The 24,900-nt window shown below is 40.5% G+C and overlaps 1 protein-coding gene across 5 annotated transcripts in view; it reads left to right on the top strand.

Moving 5' to 3' along the window:
* The window catches only part of LOC106915034 (nuclear factor 1 B-type), a 101,405-nt gene extending 78,039 nt beyond the window's left edge, over positions 1-23,366 (top strand). For 4 of the 5 annotated variants that reach the window (XM_088015443.1, XM_014982344.2, XM_014982342.2 and 1 more), the window contains exons 9-12: positions 1,322-1,460; positions 2,402-2,484; positions 7,828-7,916; positions 15,489-23,366. In XM_088015443.1, the coding sequence (XP_087871569.1) occupies positions 1,322-1,460; positions 2,402-2,484; positions 7,828-7,916; positions 15,489-15,621 (444 nt within the window). In that variant the 3' untranslated portion in view covers positions 15,622-23,366. The remainder of the gene's footprint in view (positions 1-1,321; positions 1,461-2,401; positions 2,485-7,827; positions 7,917-15,488) is intronic. The other variant, XM_014982345.2, reaches the window with a different exon arrangement.
* Positions 23,367-24,900: the final 1,534 nt, after the last annotated feature.

Consider the following 24,900-nt stretch of genomic DNA (forward strand, 5'->3'; position numbering starts at 1 on the left):
GTTATGGAGCTGTGAAGACGTTGTTTGGTTTTGCTTTTGTTTTTTTTTTTATCGCGCTTAAATGTTTTATACCATCAGACTCATTTTCACATTAGGCGTATTAGACCTGAGGAAACACGTTCTGTAACCGGCCGTGCCACTCTTCCCGTTAAGTGTTTACATTAACTGGCGGTGAGTTTTTCACATTCCTGCGGAGGAATGTTGGCCCGATCTTCTTTCCAGAACTGTTTTAACTCAGGCGTACCGGAAGAACAGCAGCACATCTAAGGACGCAACGCAGCATTTTCTAAAGAGAAGATCTGATGATTCGATCAGCAAAGCGTTCCTCGACAATCACACCGCCACCGCCGTGTTTTCCTGTCCATTTGATGGTCTTTTTTTTTTCTAATGTGTTTTATAACAGATTTAACAAATTGCACACTTTCCAAAAAAAAAAAAGGTTCCACACTTGTCTCATCAGTTGACAGGATATTTTTCCCAGAAGTCTTGGGAATCACTAAAACGTTAATATGAAAGACGTGCTGCTGTTTAACTGCTTTAGATAAGATTTCAGTGACAACTGTTTATGTAGCTGGTTAAGTTTTACTTCTCGTTGTTTTTCTGGATGTTTTTCCACCGATGGGTTTCCACGTCCATCTGGTTTGCAACATCGATTTATTTGACTTCAGGTCAACTATAGTAGAGTATCAGTATTGCTTAATTACCAGAATAAAGTGGCAGTTTTATGAGAACGTTGGTAAAACATTTTAAAATATTTAAATGAGGAGCGTTGAACACCTTGTGACGTTTTAGTCGATTTACAGATAAGGAAATTCTTAATCTTTTAACACATCAGCATCAAATTATGAAACAATAGAGCAAAGGCTGAGTCCGTTTTAAAGAAAGAACTTTTTTCTCAATAAAACAACTTTTTTCCTCAAAATTTTCTGGTATAATTGCATATTATACCAGCTAATATTATGACTATATTCTTGTAATTAAGCAAGAAAAAGTCTCATAAGTTATGAGACTTTTTCGAGAAGAAAGCAAGACAAAAATATCCATCACAGTGGGAAATCGAATCTGGTTTGAAAAAAGAATCAGAGATTTTATTATTAGGCTTAATAGTGCCTAATTTAACAAAGGAGCAATTACGTTTCCACACCTGTCCAGGTTGGTTTGGGTCGCTGTTTCCTCTTATGAGATTATCATTTAAAAATCCAATAACTGCCAAATAATAATAATAATAATAATAATACTTGTTTAAGTGTGACAAAAAAGGGCCAAATCTTGTTGATTTCTTCATCTCTCCCTCTGTCTGTCTGTCTCTCCTGACATGCAGCCTAACAGCAGTGGTCAGGGGGTTGGAAAGGTCCCGGGCCACTTCACCCCAGTGTTGGCTCCATCCCCGCACCATGGCCCGGTGCGACCCGTCACTCTTTCCATGCCCGACACCAAGCCCATCACCACATCCACAGAAGGTAGGCAGGCTGGTCCAGGCATCTCCTGCATGCAGCAGTTTGTGATTTATCATCAATATGCTGAACAGATTTTGCCTTGTGAGTGTTTTTGTTTGAGGGTCATCTGCTGCAGCATTCAAATATTTAAGGGTCAATTGTTCTGAGGAGTCCTGATTTAAATTCTGACTGAAATAAAAAAAATAAATAAAAATCACATTAATGATGACTAAAAGCTTCAAAGTTTATACTATTTAAGCATAAGTAGCTGGCACTAAATTGTCTTTATTTTCTAAAACGCGACACTTCTAGATGGTAAGCACATTATAATTTTAAATATTTTTAATATGTAATTTTTTATATTTTACATTTTTTGTGCATTTGTATGGTATTATTCTAAATATTTTTATTTATATATTTTTATATTTTAATGCTTTATATTCACTACTTCATTTTCGTGTTTTTTGCTCAGAATAAAAGCTTTATTCCCGATTCCTAAAAGCAACAACTGTTCATGTGGCTCCAGTGAAAAGAACCTGTTATAATACACAATATTGGTATTTTTCCAAGTTTAATGTTTGTTGGAGTTACTGAAGACTCAGAGTGAGCCAATGAATGAGCCTCGTTGTTTTTTTTGTTGTTGTTGTTGTTGTTTATTTTTGTGATGGTAGGTTTTTAATTCACATTTCTCACACTAATAGTTACTATTCTCTCTTAGCTCATTGTAACTGTATCATTTCTAAAGACTTTACTTGCTTACAACCTTTCAAAATGTAATTTTTTTTTATAAAGTTGTGTTATTTTCTTGAAAATAACCAAAGTGGTCCGTCAGCTGAGCCCTGTGGGACTCCTCCAGCCCTTTTTCTATGCAGTGCCTGTAGGGTGGCAGATTTTTAATGATGTCAAATCCGCTTTTATTCAAAGCTGACCGTCTTTTCTTTCCCCTGTGATCACTCGTCACTCAGGCTACTCGACTCCCGGCACCCCAACGTCTAATCGTTTTGTAGGCCTGAGCCCTAGAGATCCCGCCTTTCTCCACCAGCAACAGGTGAGCCGTTTTTCTCTGTTTCAGCATTAAGCTGTTCCTCTTAGTCTGATTATTTTCACCCCCCCACTTCCGAAAGATATATATATATATATATTTAAATAAAAAGAAAAAAAGAGCAGATCTGAACAAACTGGCAGAACAGCTTCTTTCACAGTTGATGTGTAACGAAGCTAAAAACAAACAAGCTCATTCCCTATCAAGCTATTTTTCCTTTCTTTTTTTTTTAATGTCATTTTAGCACAGGTGTTAAGATTTACATTTAAAAACACTTTGACAGTGAGAGAGTGTGGCTGCGATTTAGCAGGACAGTTTAGAGAAAAGGAAATCAAATCTTTGCTCCATTTAGAGAGAGAGACACAAAGGTGGAGGGTCACTGTCTTCCTTGTCTCCTCTGTTTCCTTCACACATCACTTTCGACACTTCCTTATACAACACACTTCTTTATTTACAAGCTGATAATGAAAAAAGTGCCGGCGTGTTACTGTAGGATGTCCTCGGACAGAAGTGGCAGCCCTTTGTGTGTGTTTGTGTGTTAGACGCGTTGCAGTTTTGGGGGCTTTTCGGTCGAGAAAGCGAGGCTGCTCCCCTCCACCGTGTCTTATTGAGAGAGCTGGTCCGAGGCCAAGGCTTTTCCAACCACAACTAATTGAATGCATCTGCACACGGCTACATAACGATCGCCGGGTTTCTCCCCGGCTCCGATCTTTATGTTTCGTAAAAATCACAAACCTGGCCTCTCTTTTCTCACTTTCTGTCTCTCTCCATCTTTTATTTATTCATCATGGGATTTTGAAAAATGTTGATTTAAAATAGAGAAGAAAAAAAAAAAGGGGGGATGTTAGTTTTTTTTTTTAGCCTGGTTTGGGACGCTTTTATTCCACTCGGGAGACGAGAGAAGACAGGAGGAGGAAGAGGAGGAGGAGGAGGAGGAATCACTTGGCTGATGTCGTACAGTTTGTCTTCCACATTTTCTGGTAGCCGTGTTTTTTGTGGGCCATGAAGCGAGCTCAGAACACAGCAGCGATCCGAGTGCAGCTGTTGAATTTCGTCCAGCGATTTGCTCTCAGACTCGATAAAAGCCCATTTTTGCTCCAGATTTTAAAGCACGAATCAGCCAAGATGTATAAATATCCCCCAAAGAAATCCAGCAGCAGTATTATTGACCACAGTTTGGAAAACACCTAAAAATGAGATGATTACAACTTTTCCTCGGGATTATTAGCTCGTTTTTTTTTTTTCCTTCCCTGCGACACATATTGTGTCTTCTTGTGTCTGTTTCTGGTTTGGTCGTATTTGAAGACCTGGACTTTGGCCCTTCGGGGCAGAAAAAAAAAACAAACTAGACTCGATCAGAGCCAAGTCTCTCAAGACTAAACAGTTTCTCAAAATACTCCGTCGTTGTCCTCATCTGGCAACGGTGTGTTTATTGTGTCAAGCCCACGAGGTTTTTGCGCTTGGAGATGATAAACTGAGCGTTTTGTTGCAGCACTGGGCCTCGTCTCCCCTTCATTTGTGCTCCTATTTAAGGGATTTGCACAGAGGCCTTTTTAGATTTCAAAATAAAATAATCGGGATGAAATGATATTTCTTGCAAAAAGCATTCATAACTCCTCAGACTGTTATATTTTGTCACGTTTCAACCACAAACTTTAAAGTTGTGCCCGTTACGTTCAGCTGCTCAGAGCTTGGGATGTTTTTTTTGAAGAACCTTACCACACTTTAAACTTCTCCTCTGAGTCGTCTGCTGAGCTCCTTGGTCTTCATGATGCCGTTTGATCACCGACGTTCTCCAAAAAAAAAGAAAAAAAGAAACTCTGAGGCGTTCACAGAAGAGCTGGATTTATGCTGAGATTAAATTACAAGACAAATCGGTCGCTCTGGATTTTATTTCGCAGGTTTTCATTTCTACTCTTATTTTGCCATATCCACTTAAATTTCCCACTTGTGGGACTAATAACGAATTATCTTACCCTTTTACGTTTTAAAATTAAATATTAATAATATTCTTCCGATTTCACAATCGTGTTTTACTGAGGAGAGGCTCTGCACGTAAAGATCCTCTGGTATTTGTTCAGACTATTTCTACTCGAGCTGAAATTGCTAAATTATTCCGAAACAAACAGATTGGAGGAGTTTTACAATTAAAGGGGGCCTCTATTTTTAAAATTTACGATAATGACAAATTACACACACGACACATTTGGCTTTAAGACGGAACAAAAACAAAACAACAACATCACACCTGCTGTACGAGTCGCAGGCAGCGAGCGTGTGAAAACCCCTCCATTCATCTCCTGCCTTGGTTAACCCCTCGAGGGAATGCCACCGTGGAGCATTCCACAGGGAGAGATCTGTGATCAGATGTCATTTGGTATTATCTAAGGAAGGATCCTAATCCACAATCTGCCCGCATCTGTTTGCTAACGTTCCCCGGCTCCATCCCCCCCTCCCCCTTTCTCTTTTTTTTTTCCTCCTCCTCCTTCTTCTTCTTCTTCTTCGTCTTCTCCCCTGCTGCCCCGCGCCGCCGCTCTGATGTGCTGGTGCCAGCGGACAGATGGCGAGCCCCTCGAGGAGCGGTGGGCACGGAGCGTCTGGCTCAGCCCGCATGTCCTCTCCGAGCTATTGTCAAGCCTCCGGAGTGCGGGAACGACGGTGGGGGTGGGGGGGGGGGGTGAGGAGAGGGTTCACTTTCCCAACCTTCGATAAACAAAAACACTCTGAATGGAGCAACTTCTCATTGTGTCCTGATTTAGTTCTCCTCAGCAGCTGTTGATTAAAGGGACGATTTTAAGTGTTCGCTGCTGCCGTCTCACGTTTAGCTCAGTGACAGACAGAGGATGTAGAGAAACGTCTCCCTGAATAAAAGAATTAAACCGTCCAGGTGCTAAGAGAGAGAGAGAGAGAGAGAGAGAAAGAGGAAAAAAACCAAGAGCACATTTCTTGACCGCTGCAAATGGCTCTGAATATTCAGCGTCTTTCTGATTAAATCTCTCTTAAGAGCCTCTGCAGAGCGTCCGCCGCTGCACAAAGAGTGCTAACGGTGCACTTTTTATCCCGATGCATTACTAAATGAATGTGTTGACCACAGGGCAAGGTTAGGTTGGTGTTTGGCAGGGATAGCTCTCAGCTGGATTGCAGACACGTGCGGCCGCATAATGCATGCAGGGGAGACGACGAGGTCTGTGTGTGTGTGGCTTTTATGTTGCAGTAATTTGTAATCTGTATGTAAGGTTGGCGTGTTTTGAAATGCGAGATGAAGAAAGAGTGGGGAAAGGGAGGGTTAGCAGTACGTGTGTGAGCGTGTGTGTGTGTGTGTGTGTGTGTGTGTGTGTGTGTGTGTGTGTGTGTGTGTGTGTGTGTGTGTGTGTGGTTTAACTTCATTGCACTGTGACCCCAAATCAATAAAAACAGTTAGCTAATGAAAAAATAAAGTCTGCATGCTGGGGGGCATGCGCACTCCGTCCCGGACCGGGGAGAGCGCTCTGCAGTGAGGCGGTGGTTATCGACGGGCTGCATGAGTCGAACGTGTTGCACGGCTTCAGCTGGTTCCACCTGTAGTGACTGCTCACAGATGAAATGCACCGCTTTGCAAAGCCGCTCATGCAGCTGGAGCTTTTCCACATTTGGTCACATTGTGACAACCGCAAAAGATAAAATGTGTTGTTTTTTCTTTGGAGGGGGGGAGGGTTTTATGTGATAAACCAACACAAAGTAGTGAATAATTGTGGCATAGAAGGGAACATTGTGGTGAGCATTTTTGTGTTCGGCCCCTTTCACTTTGACACTCTTAATTTGGTTGCATGAGATTTTATTGAAGTCCAGCTGTTCTGTGAAAGTCTCGGAGAATTTTAGCGAGCAAAACATGGAGACCAAGGAACACAGCAGACGACACATCAGGGGAAAAGTTGTGGAGAACCTTAAAAAAAAAGAGTTAAAACAATAAACCAAAGTCTGGACTTCACACTTTTATCTCAGTCCATCGTCTAAAACGGGGAGGTGTACGGTGCAGCTGCAAAGCTACCAGGACACAAATTTAAATCAAAGGCTGGACATTAACCAGAAAAGCAGCCAAGAGCCCTGTGACAACTCTGGAGGAGCTGCACTGAGCTACAACTCCGAATGGGGAATCTCTTATCCTGAGGACTATTACACTGCAAAAACACACAATTTCACCAAGTATTTTTGGTTTCCAGTGCAAATATCCTGGTGCACTTGAAATAAGAACAAATATACTAACAAGTAGCTTTTCAGCAAGATATAGGAGGTTATTTTAAGTCAGTGGTACTTGTTCCAATGGCAGATTATTTCATGTAAAAATGTGGGGAAAATGTTTTGTTATAAGTGAAATAATCCGTCAGTGGAACAAATACTTCTTTTCTTTTTTTTTAAGCGATATTAAGGAATTATTCACTTAAAAGAAACTCCTGTATCTTACTGAAAACTTACCTGTAAGTCAGTTTTTCAAATTTACTTAGACACTTGCACTGGAAACAAGACCAAAACTACTTGGTAAGATTTCGTGGTTTCGCAGTGTTGTGGCGCATTTTCTGATTATCGTGAAAAAGATACAAGCAGAAAGCGTCTGGTGGGAGAGAATCGTAAGAAGTGGAAAACGGTGATCGGGTCAGCCGAGCCTGAAGCAGAACCGAACAGCGGAAAACTTAACACCTGAACGCAACACCTCCATTTTGAAACACAGCGGCAGAAGCATCATGCTGTGTCGATTAAGTCGAGACTTAAAAACGGACGTTCACAAAAGCTTTTTAGAAAAGTCGGGAGATGGTTTCAACCTCTCAATGTGCAAAACGCTGAATTTAACCCGAGACAGGTCGAAATCCTGTGACACTTGGACCCGATTTAAACTCACACCTCGTTCTTTAGACTTTTATTTGTTGAAAACAAAACGAAAGCAAAGCATAAGTTCCCTCCTATTTCACTGTTGCTCACTACTTTGTGTTTATGACGTGACAAAATGTGGAATAATTCAGAAAGCATGGATACTTTTGTAAGGTGCTATTTATACACGCCACTCACATTCTCTAACCAACTAACTCCACTAAATGTTCCTTAACTTCCAGGTTAGCTGCTGCCACTAACTCTAACTGCATGCCTCCCCCCCCCTTCATGTCTGCTCTTAATTGACTGTAATCCCCACTACAGAAATTACATATATATAGAAAGAAAACTGCAGTTCATCAAGTACATATGTTTTAAATTTTGGGCCCGTTCTGAGGTCCTGCCCTTGTCCTGCATGCATGTGTGTATACAGTGTTGAGTTGTAGTGTAATCTGAAGTGGAAGTTGTCTTGGCCCAGTGATCTGACCGCTAGGTTTCAATTGACAGCTGAGGAAGTGTGACTGGAGCGTGACTCAAAACGGCAGGCATTATGGCCCCAGTGCCACTGACGACACTTTGGGGATTGCTTGGCAAAGGTAACCTTTTCGTTCTTTTCATCTGCCGTCTCCCTTCTGTCTCACACATCACATGTATTTACACTTTTACCCTTTTGAAATTTAATGTCTGCTCTTTATTTTTTGACATCCTCCACATAAAGCAACATTTAAGGAAGCGGTGTTCTCGCACACGAGTTGTGGCGCCTATTAGTGCCGCAACTACTCCATGCATTTCTTTGATGGGAATTTTTTTTTTAAAAAAGTTATTGCCCTTTTTTAAAGTGTTTCACTCCCTCCTTTTTGTTCTTTTCTCCCCTTTATTCTGACTTAAGCACTTCCCTTGTAATTATTAAGCGCTTTCTCCTTTGCTAAGTCATGTTTAGAAATGCATTGCTCAGGCTTTTACCGGCGATAAACATTTCCAGTTTCCTTTGAGGTCTGGGCTGATCATTTCCACTGCAACACATGCAAACTCACCTGTGTAGACTTTACTTTAGTTATAAAAGCAATTGCAGCAATCATTGACCATAAAAGACAAAAAGTACTCCATGTTCCTTGGTTGGAAACTACCTCAATCGAGCCAAATGGGAGTACCTTTGGTTCAAATCCAGCAGAGATTAGTGGGACTCCCGCTAAAGATGTGTAAAAAAAAAAAAAAGCTTTAAATATAGTAATCATTTTATTACCGTAGCTTAAACTCTCTCTTTTTTTTAATTTGACTGCACGTATTAAGCAGGAATAAAATCCTAAATTAAGAAACATCATAACTGAGTTTTTATCTAACTCAGCCATTCAACATAATGCAAATGAAGCCTTTTAAATTTTAGAATCACGATCTTAGCGTCACCAACGTCTGCTTAGCATCTGCTAACTTTTCGTCCTACCATTACAAAGGTAAACAACAGGGGCTACAGAGGCTCCAAGTTTAATGTAAAGCAAAAATGAGGATGTAGAAAAGCGCTACATTGCCACCCTCGATGCACGGCGGCGGATGAGTGATGCTGTGGGCCCATTTCGCTTCCTAAATCCGTGGAATTAGAGCAAAAAATTTAAATAAACTATTTGAAACGTCAAACGTTTTGACAAGAACGCTGTGGCTGTTTTCCAGTGGTTTAGAGCCTGAGTGTTTCAACCAAAGCAAGACAGGAATCGGTTCATCAGACACAAAATACTTTTTTTTTTTATCAGATCTTAACTCTACAGAAAACCTGCAAAGTGAAATGATTCCATCTTGTCTTATTCCCCCCCCCCCCCTCTGTATTTTAAGCGTGAAATGACGCTTCAGTGTTAAAAGGCTGATTTATTTTAAGTGTTTTCACGCATGTTCATCAGGCGCCACAATAAACGCTGCTGGCACTGCATGTCCATAACCCTTATTTGATTTGTGGTGACCTTATAATTAAGTGCATCAAACAACATATTGCTGGTTGATGCATTTACCGACCGCTAACATGGAGAGATTACTTCATTTAATGAACTGGGGGGGGGGGGAGTCCTGTGTTTTAGTATTTGTTTGGTGCAGAACCTCTTCTCTATTTACACAAAGAATGGTAATTAAAATTCAGTATTAGTGTTTCTGTAATGAAACGGCAAGAAAAAATCATGCAGTGTAATAATTTTGCAAGATTTTTTTTCTCCTTCTTCAACAACCTCAAAAATAAAAAGCTTCGTTTGAGGCACGTAACTGCAGCCATTCGGGAATTATCTGGTCTTTGCTTAATCTTGACCCGATGCTCTGTTGTGTTTAACTTAAAGGTACAGATTACCTCCTCCATCTTGTTTCCACATTGTGTTTCTCTCTCCTCTCTTGGGGGGAGAGAAAGAAATCCTGAATCGTTTTCAGCATGGCAGAGCAGGCGAGCTGAGCTAAGCCTTTTCCTGTTTCCCTGCACCTCCTTTTCCCCTGGATGTGCAGAGCTATCTGTGTGTGTGTGTGTGTGTGTGTGTGTGTGTGTGCGTGTGTGTGTGTGCGCGTGTGCGCGCGTGCGCGTGTGTGTGTACAGGTCAGTTTGCATTTGTTGAAGTTATAAACACAAATGCACGCAGCACAGACCCCCTTAACAGGCCTCTTAATAGGCGGGTAGAGGTAGCAGAGAGAAATGCCTGCTCTTTTTTTTCCACTCACACTCCATGTGACTGTACAGTACAGTAATGAGGACAAATAAGTCTCCCGAATTTAACTTATTTTATTTATTTTATCCCTCCCTCTGTTTAGCTGACCAGCCCATGGAGCTGGAATCCATCGGATCTCTTTTATCTGCGTCGCCCCTTTAAGCTGAACCGCGTCTCTCCAGCACCGTAGCGTCCAAATTGAAAAAGCTGCCAGACTCGCATGTTGCCATTGTGCAGGAAATGGGTCAGCAATCCATTAAGATGCCATTAGATAATCTAATTTAGCGAGCTAATCCTTAAACGAAGCACGCTGTACGGCCGGGCTGTGCTTTGCGAGGTTTGGGAACGCCGAGTTAGTTAGGCCGTCTTAAAGGTTACCTGAGGAAACGCAAACATGGAGGCCGGGGTTGCTCGAGTGCAGGAACATTTTGCATATCGCATAATGTCAACCGAGCAAACCCGTCATTTTCTGTGTCCTTTTTTCCCCCTCCTAGTTACTCAGCATTTATTTTAAGCCCATTCAAGCCAAGTCACCTCTTGAACTTTTCAACATGTTATCATGTTGCAGCCACAAACCTCAGCGTATATTCTGTGGCAAACCACCACAAAGACGAGCATGACTATAAACGGTACAAAAACGAAACAAGCAAATCTGAAAAGTGTGGTGTGCATTTGGACGAGCCCACTCCATGCCAGCGAAAATCCTGTGTTGCCTTTCAAACATAATTAATGAATTGTGTGGGTTTTTTAATTTTTTTTTTTATTTAATCATATTTTGAATCCAGCTATTCTTTAAAAGTTTCAGAGATTTGTTCGAGAACATTAGAGACATTTTGGCAAGAATAAAACCCCAAAGGTTACGGAATTACAAGTTCCCAGAAACCATGTAGGGGAAAAACATGCAAAATCCTATAAATGGAATTAAAATCTCACTGCACATCGCCTTGGATCATAGTGAAACATGGTGGTGGCAGTATCATGCTGGAGTTAACACACCTGCAAAAAACACCTGAGACACGGGAAGAGGCAGGATGAGCTTAAATGTTCAGCTGTTAGGATGTCCTAGTCAAAGTCCAGCTATTTTCCAAAGGAGAGTTGTATTAAAAATATATAGATAATTAGGAAAGGACGCACTCCAAGAGATTTGCAGCTGTAACAGCAGCTACAAGTGGCTCTGCAAACTTTTACATTAACCCCAAACTTTTGGAGATTTTTTATGGAGTATTTTGAAACCCGTTCTCCATGGCCTTGCACGCGCCGGATCCTGAAGTTTTGTGGGTTTTAACTTGACGGAATCTGTCAAAGTTTAGGCGGTATGAACACTTCTGCAAAGTGCTGCGCAAGCCTCGGAGCAGGAGCGGCGCAGCGTTTGGTTCGTAGGATGCAGATACGGCCTGACAGCCGTCGATTTTAATGAGATTAAGGACGATTTGCACACAAAGACCCGCAAGTGCCCTTTTGTAGCTGTGTGGTCTCCCCCACCCCCGTTTTAATGTAAGCCATTACATTAAAGAAGTTTCATAAGGAAAGAGAAACGGAGAGAGAGAGAGAGCGAGAGAGCTGCAGCCCCCTGGCCCGCTCTGTGCGCTCTTTGTTTGGCAAGGTAGGAAAAATTTAATCCCCCGTTTCCTGTCCGATGATTTTTGGCAGGGCTGGAGGAGAGAGGGAAGGAGGGAGGGAAGAAAGCAGGAGTAGAAGGGCTGGTTGGACAGGAAAAAAGAAAAACTGTTAGAGGATTAGCCTTCAAGTCTTTTTTTTTTAACTCTTTGCGAGCTGGAATGTAACAGAGCTCTTGTGATTTTTGCTTTTGTTGTGAACACATCTCCGCTGCTTTCTCGTTGCCGTCTTTTCTCTTCGTCGTTCAGGCAGCTGGTGTTTTCACGCCCCGAGGTGAATTAAATTTGCACTTTCTTTGTTTTAAGCGCAACAACTGCGGCTAGTGGTTGATGTGAAACTCAGACAGGCTGAAGAGTTGCTTTTCATGAGACTCCCCCTCTCTCTCCCTCCACACTCCTTAAACATTTCACTCTTTTTACTTGAAATCTGCGTCGCAGGTATTCTCATCCGAGGCGAGGGTGACGCGTTGGTGCACACTGAGGGCTGGTGAGGAAGAAAAGGAGAGTAAAGAGGACGAGGAGGAGAGCAGGGGGGGCTAATTATCTGACATCTACGCAGCGCAGCGCCCCTCGGGAACAACATGCCGCTTGTTCCCGCTCGCGTTTTCAGTTAGCACCGTTGCTCCCCAGGAACAATCACCGTGTTGTTTTGCCATTAGCGTGAGATGAATAGGGATGGGGCAGCTTTGTGCACAGACCCCCACTCTCCTTTTTTTTAACCCCCTCTTCTTCTTTGCAGAGGAGCGGGCACTGCGTCACGACCCTCTCACATGATCCGGGATCACCTCCGCTTAGTTCAGACCAGTCGTGTCACATGTCTTAGTATGAGATTCTCACGGTATTAGCCAAAATACTGTGTTTATATACAGGTGCTGGTCATAAAATTAGAATATTGTGATAAAGTTCATTATTTTCCATAATGTCATGATAAAAATTAAATTGTCATATATTTTAGATTCATTGCACACCAACTGAAATATTTCAGGTCTTTTATTGTTTTAATTTTGATGATTTTGGCAAACAGCTCATGAAAACCCAAAATCCCTGTCTCAAAAAATTAGAATATTATGAAAAGGTTCTCTGAACGAGCAATAAAAATAATCATCTGAATCAACAAAGTAACTCTAAACACCTGAAAAAGATTCCTGAGGCTTTTAAAAACTCCCAGCCTGGTTCATTACTCAAAACCGCAATCATGGGTCAGACTGCTGACCTGACTGCTGTCCAGAAGGCCATCACTGACATCCTCAAGCAAGAGGGTGAGAAACAGAAAGAAATTTCTGAACGAATCGGCTGTTTGCAGAGTGTTATATCAAGGCACCTCAGTGGGAAGTCAGTAGGAAGGAAAAAGTGTGGCAGAAAACGCTGCACAACGAGAAGAGGTGACCGGACCCTGAGGAAGATTGTGGAGAAGGGCCGATTCCAGACCTTGGGGGAAGCAGTGGACTGAGTCTGGAGTAGAAACATCCAGAGCCACTGTGCACAGGCGTGTGCAGGAAAGGGGCTACAGGTGCCGCATTCCCCAGGTCAAAGGTCAAGCCACTTTTGAACCAGAAACAGCGGCAGAAGCGCCTGACCTGGGCTACAGAGAAGCAGCACTTTGGACCACTGTTGTTCAGTGGTCCAAAGTACTTTTTTCGGATGAAAGCAAACATGTCATTCGGAAATCAAAGTGCCAGACTCTGGAGGAAGACTGGGGAGAAGGAAATGCCAAAATGCCAGAAGTCCAGTGTCAAGTACCCACAGTCAGTGATGGTCTGGGTGCCATGTCAGCTGCTGGTGTTGGTCCACTGGGTTTTATCAAGGGCAGGATCAATGCAGCAGCTATCAGAAGATTTTGGAGCACTTCATGCTTCCATCTGCTGAAAAGTTTTATGGAGATGAAAATTTAATTTGGTCTGGAATCGGCCGTTCTCCACAATCTTCCTCAGGGTTCGGTCACCTCTTCTCGTTGTGCAGCGTTTTCTGCCACACTTTTTCCTTCCTACTGACTTCCCACTGAGGTGCCTTGATATAACACTCTGCAAACAGCCGATTCGTTCAGAAATTTCTTTCCGTTTCTCACCCTCTTGCTTGAGGATGTCAGTGATGGCCTTCTGGACAGCAGTCAGGTCAGCAGTCTGACCCATGATTGCGGTTTTGAGTAAGGAACCAGGCTGGGAGTTTTTAAAGGCCTCAGGAATCTTTTTCAGGTGTTTAGAGTTACTTTGTTGATTCAGATGATTATTTTTATTGCTCGTTCAGAGAACCTTTTCATAATATTCTAATTTTTTGAGACAGGGATTTTGGGTTTTCAAGAGCTGTTTGCCAAAATCATCAAAATTAAAACAATAAAAGACCTGAAATATTTCAGTTGGTGTGCAATGAATCTAAAATATATGACAATTTAATTTTTATCATGACATTATGGAAAATAATGAACTTTATCACAATATTCTAATTTTATGACCAGCACCTGTATATATAAAAAACACAATATGTATATTTACAGGCAGCTCATGAGACGAGAAAGCAGTAACATGGTTGGAGAGAGAAGGTTTCAGTGTAGTCTTAAAACCAAGGCGGTTCTGACGCCGAAAAGTCTTTTTTTTCTTTTTTTTTTACATTCTGATAATTTGAGTGAATATTTTTCAGAAATTGATACATATATTTTATATTGGAGGTGGTTAAATATTTCCAGATTCTTAAAGAAGCTTAAAAAATCGTTTGAAATATCACGCTAAGTTGCAAAATCTAAATTTAGCATCGTTAGCGGCTACTGGTTAGCCTTCCATAAGAGTTCCTACAAATTCAAATATAGCACCTTGTGTCTGTGGCCATTTTTTTAATGTTCTGACAATTTGGGTGAATGTTGTTAGAAACAAATCCATATATTTTGAAGTGGAGGTGATTCATAGAAAACTGAATATAATTGTTTAAAGTAGCAGCTAAGTAGCAAAATCGAATTTTAGCATCGTTAGCGGCTAATTGTTAGCCTGCTACGGTGTAGTCAGAGTAAATTCAGACACTGCACCTTAAATACACCACACCCACTGTGAAACCTGCAGGCGACAACCATTCCCACCTTTATTAATTACATGTATTTAATATACAATAACAAATACTAAATTTAGCAGTATTTTTCAAGCGCTTATTCCACAAAACACATTTTTCCATTACCCTCTTTATAAACTAACACAAGTGTAACTAACATTAGCTGGTTAGTTATTCAGATAAAGCCTGCAGTTGGTTACTTACCAGACATGCCTGCTTGTTGATTATCAGATTTGTGGCTCTCCTTTAGTTTCCATCTCTTCTTTATTTTATTTTTTTAGCAATTTACTTCAGCTAATGCTCCTTCAGTTAACATCAATCATTGTGACGACTCTTTACATTATTATTTTAGAGTCGTTAGGGATGCAGCTGCTGGCTGTGACATTTTAGCTATTATGGGTTCACATTTTTCACACCGATGTGACTTTCAGCCTGTTGGATGTCGTCTCCTGATGCCCACGACAATAAGTGAAAGAAAGCAGACGAGTGAGCAAAATATGGAGCAAAAGTTTTATTATTAATGTGGTTTCTGCCTGATTTTCCAATAGCAAACTTCTAGCAAAGTTTTTTTTTTTTTTTTTTGAAAAGAAGAACCGAGTGACAAGCATAGCATTCTTCTTTCAGCCAGCTGACCAGCACTGCCCTGCGTTACTCAGTGCTCCACTGAGCTGGAGAAAACTTGAGTCACTTCAATTTCCAGTGGAAAATCATTAAAAGGATTTGTTATTTCTTGTTTTTGGTTCCTGATGTCCACAATAACTTCATAAATCTGCAAAAAAGGAAAAAGCTCCCAGCATGTCGCTAACTGTCATTTCTCTGTCCTTTTTGTGTGTTTTCTTTCCTTTTCCAGTCCTGGTACCTGGGCGAGCTTAGTTCCATTCCAAGTGTCGAACGGGACTCCGATTCTGCCAACAAATGTCCACCAGAACTACAGCATAAACATCATTGGTGAACCGCTGGTCCCCGCCGAGTCCGGGAACTGAGCTCGTCGAGGCTCGGCGCACCTCTGCCCTCCCCCCAGCCGGGGTGGACGGGCGGGGCAGAGCCGGCACTACAGGTGTCTGCAGCCATGGATGAAACCAGCAAAGCAGCAGGTGCTGCATAAACCCCCTCCTCATCAACCTCCTTACCTTCGACCTCCTGACCCCCCCCCCCCCCTCACCTCTTCCATCTCCCCTCCTCCTCCTGATGATGATGATGATGATGGACAGTGGCCCTGAAGTAAAGATGATGAGCGGACGGCTCAGAGGAAGGAAGAAAAGCTTCAGGTCTGATGTCTCCTCGCACACATCCACCCACCCACCAGTCAGTTGTTGCGTTTGCAGAACTTTTTTCAATCCATCTGAATACTGTGATGTATAGATGCCTTAATGTTTAATTGCATGACACTCTAGACTCTTGGCAGTAATTCCTACTTATTGTTCAACGTCAGAGGAAGGTGAAAACCATTTTGAACGCCCCGCAACACACACACACACACACACACTCACGCGCGCGCACACACACATGCACTCAACCGAGGGGGGGTCTGCAGATACATCCCTGCCTGGTGGATGGCTCAGAGACTCTGAACGAACGAACGATTCACTGTCTACACCGTAGGAACAAAAAAAAAAAAAAAAAATTGTGAATTCAGAGTGTTTTTTTTTTCTTCTTCTTCTTCTTCTGTTTGATTTCAGTTTACTGTGATACGACTCTTTGTTTTTAAGGAAAAAAAAATGTGTTGACTTTGTTTCTTTACTGCTACTTATTTCAAGAACTAATGTAAACACTTACGGGGAGAGTTGAGAACTCTCGATGCAGTTTTAAAAAAACACTAAATGCTAACAGCTTGACATTGGACCCCTCCTAAAAAAAAACAAAAAAAAGAAGACGAAAAACGACTCGCAAGTCCTTTTCAAAAGGAATGTAATAATAAAAGAGGAAGAAAAAATTTGCGACAGAGGCAAGTGCAATTGAATTTTTTTTTTGAAGGGAAGCTATCAGTCTGACTGCCCTAAGACTCTAAAGGAAGGGGGATAGTTATTAAATGTTTAAGAATATGATTTCAGTCACATATCCATCTCTTCGCATGAGTAAAAAAGTGTGAAAGGCAGTTTGAAGTCGAGCATAAAGCTACCTGTGCAACAGAGAAAAAAAAAAACAGCACTTAATCTGATCTGAGCACTTCCCATCACGATGGGCAATTTCTTTTTTCTTAAACAATCTAAAATAAATCGAGAAATTACACACACACAAAGTGTGTGTGAAAGAGACATTTTGTTTCAATTAAAAAGCATTTGGCCGTCAGCTTATAAAGCTTATGTGTGCAGTTATTATCCATGCAAATGTACTGTAATCTTCATGGGTAAAGCTACAGCTTGTGCAAGGCGAACTCTAAAGTGGGAAAGGGTGAAAACTGAAATTATGAATCCAGGTGGTGGCATATCCCCGAAATCAAGATCTCTGCATGGCAATCCCGCAGCTGTTGCCCCTCCAGTCCAGACAACACACACACACACGCATATATATAAATATATACACACACACAAGAGAAAAAAACAAATCTCTCCGATACTACTCCTAATTTTGCACGACGACATATAGTCCACATTACGTGCCTTGCCTTTGAATATAGAGACATCACTACAGTTGTTTTTGCTGCATTTATCATTATAGAGAGAGAGAAAAAAATTAACATTTTTATGATAAGAATTGTTTTGTACTTTGAATGAAATTGTTGATTTTTAACTTCATGTACTACTCTATCTCACAGTTACGTTGCATATCAAGGCTGTGTATAGTTGCTGTTTTAAAGTTTGTAATCTACCAGCATTTGGTTTTATTTTTTTGTTTTGTTTTTCAGTATTTTGGTGGTTTTTTTCTGATAACTTTTCATCGTTTTGTTTTCTCTCTTATCTTCAACGCTCATTTTCTTCATCTTCCCGTTACTATTGTGGAGGGTGGAATTCAGAAATATGAAAATTATGCAATACCAAGTTTTGCCTATGTAGGTAGTGCTTATAGATGTGTCAATTATTAGAGGCTAGTTTGGAGATAGAAAATATGGTAATGCATTTATTTTGTTGATGTTGTCCGTCGCTGTTGTTGTTGATGATGTTGTTGTTGTTGTGGGTGTTTCCTTTTTTTTTTTTTTTCTTTTTTTTTATTGACCAAAGTGGGGACTGCTTTCTATGCAGTGTAAGGCAAGGTCTGATTTTTCTTTTTCCTGTTTCCTCCAGCATCTACCGAATGACAGTCAGACATGTTTCAGTGTAATATATTTTTTTGGAAAAGGGTGAAGTTTTTTTTTTAGAAGTATGTATAAAAAAACATTAGAATGCACCCTATGTAGGTCTTACTACGGCTGCAAAGTCACTAATTGGTCTGCTGTGACTAGGCATGGGTCGGTCACCCGTATCAAGCTACTTCAGGTTTTTAAAGATTTTCACTCACCGCTTTTGAAAGTTTAAAACATCTTTAGCAGGAAATAAAATCAGTTTTTGTTTATCTGCGAGAAGCCGCACTGTCGCTATCCCTTCACAGCTGGTTAGCTAGAAAATAAACGCTGAAATACCTTTACTGCACCTACAAAAAACACAAAATCGGGCTGTTCGAAAATATTTCCAGTTGTCCAAAAACTCATGAAATGGTAACTAAACGACTACCACTTGTCACTGATATTAAACTGACTTCAATATTTAAAATATTTTTGCCTACGTCGGCGCATAAAAATAATGCTTAATTAGTAGCTGGCTGAATTAAGGATGCTACATTTACGGAGAAAGAAAAATTCAGCTGTTAAAAATTTTTTAACATGAGACAGTAAAACATAAAATTCCCCAGTTACCTTTAAAGTAAGTCAATTATGAAACTACAATTGAAAAGCTATATGCTGATTTACCAGCTAATGTTAGCTAGCTGGACTCCTAGCCTAATTTACTAGCTAATGTTAGCTAGCTGGACTCCTAGCCTAATTTACTAGCTAATGTTAGCTAGCTGGACTCCTAGCCTAATTTACTAGCTAATGTTAGCTAGCTGGACTCCTAGCCTAATTTACTAGCTAATGTTAGCTAGCTGGACTCCTTGCTTAATTTACTAGCTAATGTTAGCTAGCTGTACTCCTTGCCTTAGGTGTAACATTTGCTGCAATACAGTTGAGTACTTGTAAACTAATAAGTTTAACACAGGATTCGTCTCAATTTTTGCTTAAGTCCACATATCAAAATCAAAATAATAAATACATTTAATTGACAGGTTTATAGCTGCAATAATCTATATGTTAAATTGTTTTGGCGGCAGCAAGAATAATTGTTTCTTTTGTTTTCTATAAAAGCAGTTTGTTTTAAATGTCCCTGTAAATGCCGTGTTTTCCCTCAAACCCACACCGGCCCATGCCTAACCGTGACTCTTTCTTTCAACTTTCCACCTGGGGTGCTAGCGTGTAAACCTTTCGAACGGAGCTCATATATTTTACAGGAGAGACGGCTTGACTTGAGCGCGACAATCATTGTAGGAGATCATTTTTTTTCCTCGTAGGATCTCGGTCGGTCTCAGATCCCGGAGGGCTTCAGCCAAGCCCTGTTGTTCTCTTTTTTTCCTCGGGAGACGTCAGCCGAATGCAATTCCCGAATAGATGCCTTAACGAACACATCAGCTAAGTGGCCTGTGACCTGCGCAACAATCACACACCAACTAATGCTAGTGAGACCTGTCCAAATCAGTTCCAGACAGGCTCAGGCAAGCCTTTAGAGAGTATTTTATACCTAGTAGATTTGTATAAATGTACATAAACACACATACTCCCCTTGCAGAACCAGTAAAAGTGTGTTAAAGTAATTATTGGACTAGAGAAGAATGTTGTTTTAATGGCCGACTAGAAGCTTAAATAGAATCCACTAGATAAGGAAATATATATAGCACTTAAATAGAGCACATAGGCAATCATCTTCTCCCCCGTGCAGTGTTCAGAAGTCTCAATCTAAACCTCTCAGGCATATTACAGGGCATTATGTATATCAATCATACCGTCGTTAATGTAGAAATCAGAGTTTTCTCTCAGAGAAAAAGCCGCTCTTTTGCACTCTTTCCCTACAATCGTGAAAGAAATATTTCCTTTTCTGAGGGGCGAAATTTTCCCGCGCGCTCTCTGGTGTGAGCAGTATCAAAATGATCCTCAAGTCAAGCTCAAGCTCTTCGTCTTCACCCGGATTTATTATGCAGATGAAAAAATTTATATATTAATTTTTAAAAAAAAGCCACCCCGTTCTATGTGCACTGTTCTGTCTTTTTTTTTTGTTTTGTTTTATTTTTTTTTTAAAAAGAACAAGTGCTTTGCAGCCTTCGGCCATCAGAGACCCACTGAAGTGCATTGTCCCCAAGTGTGTCTGTTCGTCTGCGGAGTGTGTGTGAGGGTCGCTGTGCTGTCAGTGTTTGGTAAAATTGGGAGACTGTAAATAAAGGTAAATATCCTGATCGTGTTGCTGGGGGTTAAACTCTGCCTCTGCGGCTGAAGCGTGCATGCAAGGCGAGAGCGCCTGTGTTGTGTGTGAGCTGGACGTTGTGCGATCGAGTGCCTCTGACGCTACGCGAAATGAGAAGATGAGGGTCTTTTTGTTCAAGTAAATAAAACATTTTTTTTGTTTTTCTTTTTAAAATCCTGCCGTAGGACAGGAGTTTGTACACTGTAAACTTTTCTGGGGAGCTCTTCTCTTGAAGATTGTATTTGTAAATCTTCATTTCTGGGGGGATTGAGTGAGAGGGGAAGAGGGGAGAACAAGTCAATTCCATTTTAGGAAAAGAAATTAATTAGCGTTTAGTTTATTTTTTTATTTTAGATGCTGGATTTGAGTTAGAACTCTCCAGGTTACCCCGAATAGTGTTGTCATCACATTTGTATTCCTGTATGTAAAAGAAAAAAGAAAAAGAAAATGTGGCGGGTTGGAGAGATGGGAGATCAGTAAGAATAAAGAACAACAATGAAGGTTTTTTTATTATTACTATATTAATGTTATTATTTCTCATTATTCCTAGTGCTTTTAGATATTACTATTTTTTTTTGGGGGGGGGGAAACTCCATGAATATTTGAATTGTACTTTGATTAGAGTGGCCATAGTAAGTGTGATGTGACGTTTCTCAAAATTTGTAATTTCTTTTTCTTCATTTCTTTCTGTTTTATTTGATAATTTTGTTTGCTTTTTTTCTCTCAAAATGGGTGTAAATTCTTGTTGAACAAGCGAGTGGTGTGAATGTGTTTGTTGTAGCAGCTGGGAGGTGATCTCACTTAAACCAGTAAAAAGCAAACAACAAAAAAAAAAAAGAAAATGTATAAAACAAAAAAGAAAAAAAATTAAAGGCCACAGATTGCATCTGACATGAAACGAATGACGAGCAGGGTAAAATCTCTAGTGACAAACGTCCTAAAATGAATGAAATATTTAGTTTCCTAATGGAAATGTGTCAATCGGTGCTAGCTGCTGGTCATTTTGCCCCTTCGCTAGTTTGTACTTTTGCAGTTTTGGTTGTGCCATACCAGCTTTTCCCGTACGAAGTCGTGCGCTCTGTCTGTCACGGGACACTTCGTTTAGTTTCGTTCTGGCTGACAGTTTTACACCCACAGTAAATACATCAAAATGCTCTCATCTGCCTCATGATTTAACCTATTTAAAATAAAAACACATTATTGAGATTTTGTGGCACTAGTGGCTTTTATTAATCAGTAGCCCAATTTAATATTTTCAAATCGAAAAATGTTTAATCGTTCCTTGTTTGCGCGTCGATAATCAAGTGCACTAATCCGTTTTCAAGAATATTCATCTCCACAACGGACCAATGGGCAAAACTTAAAAAATGGTTTTGTTTACAAGTATTAAATGGTATAAAAGAAGCAACAAAATGACGGTTCATGTTTGAACTCGGTGTACAAAGAGAACAACATGACCCAACATGGCGAATCGTTCCACCTTTTGTACATATCGCCATTTAATCCCATGTAAGCAAACCGTTTTGTTCTTCAAACATTGCAAATTCATTTAGTTTTGTTTATTTTCATCACAAAAATATATCGTTGAAAAATAAGTAAATCCAATTGATGCCGAGTCGAAACGAAGCGTCCCGTGGTCGTTAAGCCAAAACTGCTGAAGCATGAAACGACAAGGGAGCGAAACAGCCAGAACTCTTATCTAATTTTACTGACCAGTTTGTTGTTGATCGTGGTCAATAATTAATTGTCTTCTCAAGAATGTCCTAAAAGATCAGTATCTACACATCAGTCATTTTGCACTTTTCACATGCTTGATGTACTATATAGAAATCCCCTTCTTTGTATAAATTTAAGGTGCTTCACTTTAGGGTACTTTACTTTTCCAGCTGAGGTATATATATATATATAATTTTTTTTGTTTATTTTTCGGTTTGAATGTCGAAAACGTCCTGAAACTTTATTAAAAAAAAATAATAATGTAAACAGTGTTCGACCTGTCTGCAGCATCATGTCAGATCATTATTTTAATTTTTGTCTGAAGTATTACTACTCTAATCACGACAGAGGAACAGGGCAACCATATGCAAGGAGGACCTGTGGCACTCATGCAATATGTGTGGTTTTATTTTCGTTTTGTTTCGAGCGTTCTGGAAGGGACTGAGAGGCGTGCAGGCGTGAAGGGAAACTTCATTTTCATCCCACCCGAGCAATACACATCCTCCATACTTTTGGCTAGCTGCTAGTCAGTCAACGTCAGGTTATAAAGCAAACATTAAAAACCAGCATTTCTACAGGATGTAACTCTCAGCAAACGGAGATGAGAAGCTAGCAGTGCCTGTCCAAGCTGTCCAAGTGTCTGTTGTATATAACGGTAGAAATGTGATAAACACGCCTTGCGTCGCTCAGAGGAGAATGTGGCGAACTCATCTGGGAAATGTGCTTTTCATCACACGCTTATGGATTTTTGTTTTGTGATGTTTTCATATTATAAATATGCCAACACACGTGTCCACATCAGACTTGTTTAAAATCTAAAATAATTTTCCTTTTTTTTGGCGGGGTGGGGGAGTCGGAGCAAAGAGGGTCAGTGCTACATTATGTGCAGCGAAAGGATGAAGTAATGTATTTTCTTTTCTCTGTAGAGCTGATTTGTTGTTTTTGGTTTTGTTTGTTTTTTTTTTAATGGGAGGTGGGTAGTGGGGGGTTTTGTGGCACTTTCTCTTCCCTCTGCACACACATTTCACTCTGAGGAACTACGGCGGATTTGTACGTAACGAACAACAACAACACCAACAACAAAAACAGTATGTAAGCAGTCTCCAGTAGTGATCGTAGTTACACTGCAAGTGTGTTCAAGGTCTATGTATGTATCTGAATGTATGTTTTAGAGGAATTTTGGAAACCTGTTTTTTTTCGTTTGTTTTGTTTTTATTTTATCTTTTTAATTTACAGTCTAGGAGCCACAGGTGTCCATTGTGAACTGTATAGCGAAGGCCTTGATATCCCTTCTTTTTATTGATTTTTAGTAATGCGAAGCATTTAGGCAATGCCTTCAAGCTGGTTACATTTGATGCAGGGGCTAAAATTGCCACAAGATTAAAAATCAGTGTAAATAGAGGCTCAACTTTTTGTGATTGTTACTGTTATATCCAGCCTATACTGCTAGCAGCTGTTTTTACTGCAGTCAATTACTGGAAGTGGATATATTTCCTATGCAAAACTGTTTAAACAATAAAATGAGCTATGCTACAAAAACGACTTCACAACTGTGACTCTTTCTTGTGTTTGATTGATGAAATAACATTTTATTTCTGCTTTTTTTTGTTCTTATTGTGAAGGAATGTAACTAAAGGTGTTCCTCAGGGATCAGTGTGGGGCCCACTTAAGTTATTTAAACTTTTGAGTAATAACAGTGAAACAAAGTAGTGAAAAGTATAAAATATAGAAAAAGAAATCAGACTATGAAATACGTTTTCTCTGTCCAACTGTCTAAACCCATTAATTTATTCATTCATCTGTCTCAGTGCAGTTGTTTTTCTAATTCACCCATCCATTTCTCCATCTACTTAATCGTCCATCCATTTGTCTTTCCTTATATCTTTTTTTATGTGGACATTACTACAACACTTATTTGTATTCTACCTGACATTGTTTCGCCTTTTTAGTCATTTACTTCTTCAGTTCACATTTGAATTTTAATGGAAACAAAATTGTAACCCATGAGACGGATGCAAAAGAAACAAAAATACAAAAACAACTATTTTTATGCACATTTCCAACACTAGTAGTAACAAATGTATATTTTCAAAAACATTTTCCAGGTTTTCTCAATAACAACAACAAAAAAAAAGCCTGTTTCTGTTTACGTGGGGTCAGTAGGCTTTTCTAGAATATTAGTTTCGGTATTGATCGGGTATTAACGACAAAGTCCCTGGAGCGAAACATTGGCTTTCTCAACAACATGGCAGCTGGAAAACCGTCTTGCTAAAGAGAGAAGACTCAATCATTACAGTTAGAAGTAGGATTAGGGTTCTTTTTACAGTATAGCAAAGACAAGTCTTCCGAAACTTGAGGTCAATCTGATTGCACACACTGTAACTCTCCTTTATGTCTATTCCCAGAAACGTGGAATGTTTTGCAAGGCGAAAAAAGGTTTCACAAGAACCTTAAAGCGGATTTGTGGTAGGAAGGAAATAAGGACAGTATGAGATCAAGAGGGGGGGGGGAGTATCTTAGTACAGTAATTGGATTTCCCTCGATTCTCCGAAGTATCTGTCACAGGAAGGCCTGAACGCAAACATCAGTTTATGTCCAGCAGCGATCCTGTAACTCCCCACACCCATTTTCCATTGTGGCTTTACTCTCGCTAATCTGCCGTAACACCCCAAATCCCCCGGAGAAAGGGGGACATGGTGTTTGGACCCCAGATTTAGTCCGTCAAAACACCGGAGTGCCACACCAGGTAACATCCATATGGGGTCAGTGGGTCAAGTTTGAGAAGCTCTGATTGAGTAAGTCCTTCTAATGGGATTGAGGTCATTAGAAGGGGCAAACGTCAGGTTAAAGCGCCAATTAAATCTCATTATGGAGCTGTGTGACGGGCTTTTCTGGACAGTTGACGACAACAACAGGAACCGTCGGCGGTGCCCTGCAGGCCAGGTGGCTCGTCTGCTGCATGGGTGCCCTCCTAACGGTGATTAAGGCGCTGCATGCAGCACGCCAACACCAGAAAGGCCCACCTGGCCTCGGGCGCAAATCAGACTTTATTTGGCTTCCATTAAAAGGGACCAACAATGTGGC

Source organism: Poecilia mexicana, unplaced genomic scaffold, assembly GCF_051168715.1.
Source record: "Poecilia mexicana isolate PSO_F unplaced genomic scaffold, ASM5116871v1 scaffold_18, whole genome shotgun sequence".
Taxonomy (NCBI): domain Eukaryota; kingdom Metazoa; phylum Chordata; class Actinopteri; order Cyprinodontiformes; family Poeciliidae; genus Poecilia; species Poecilia mexicana.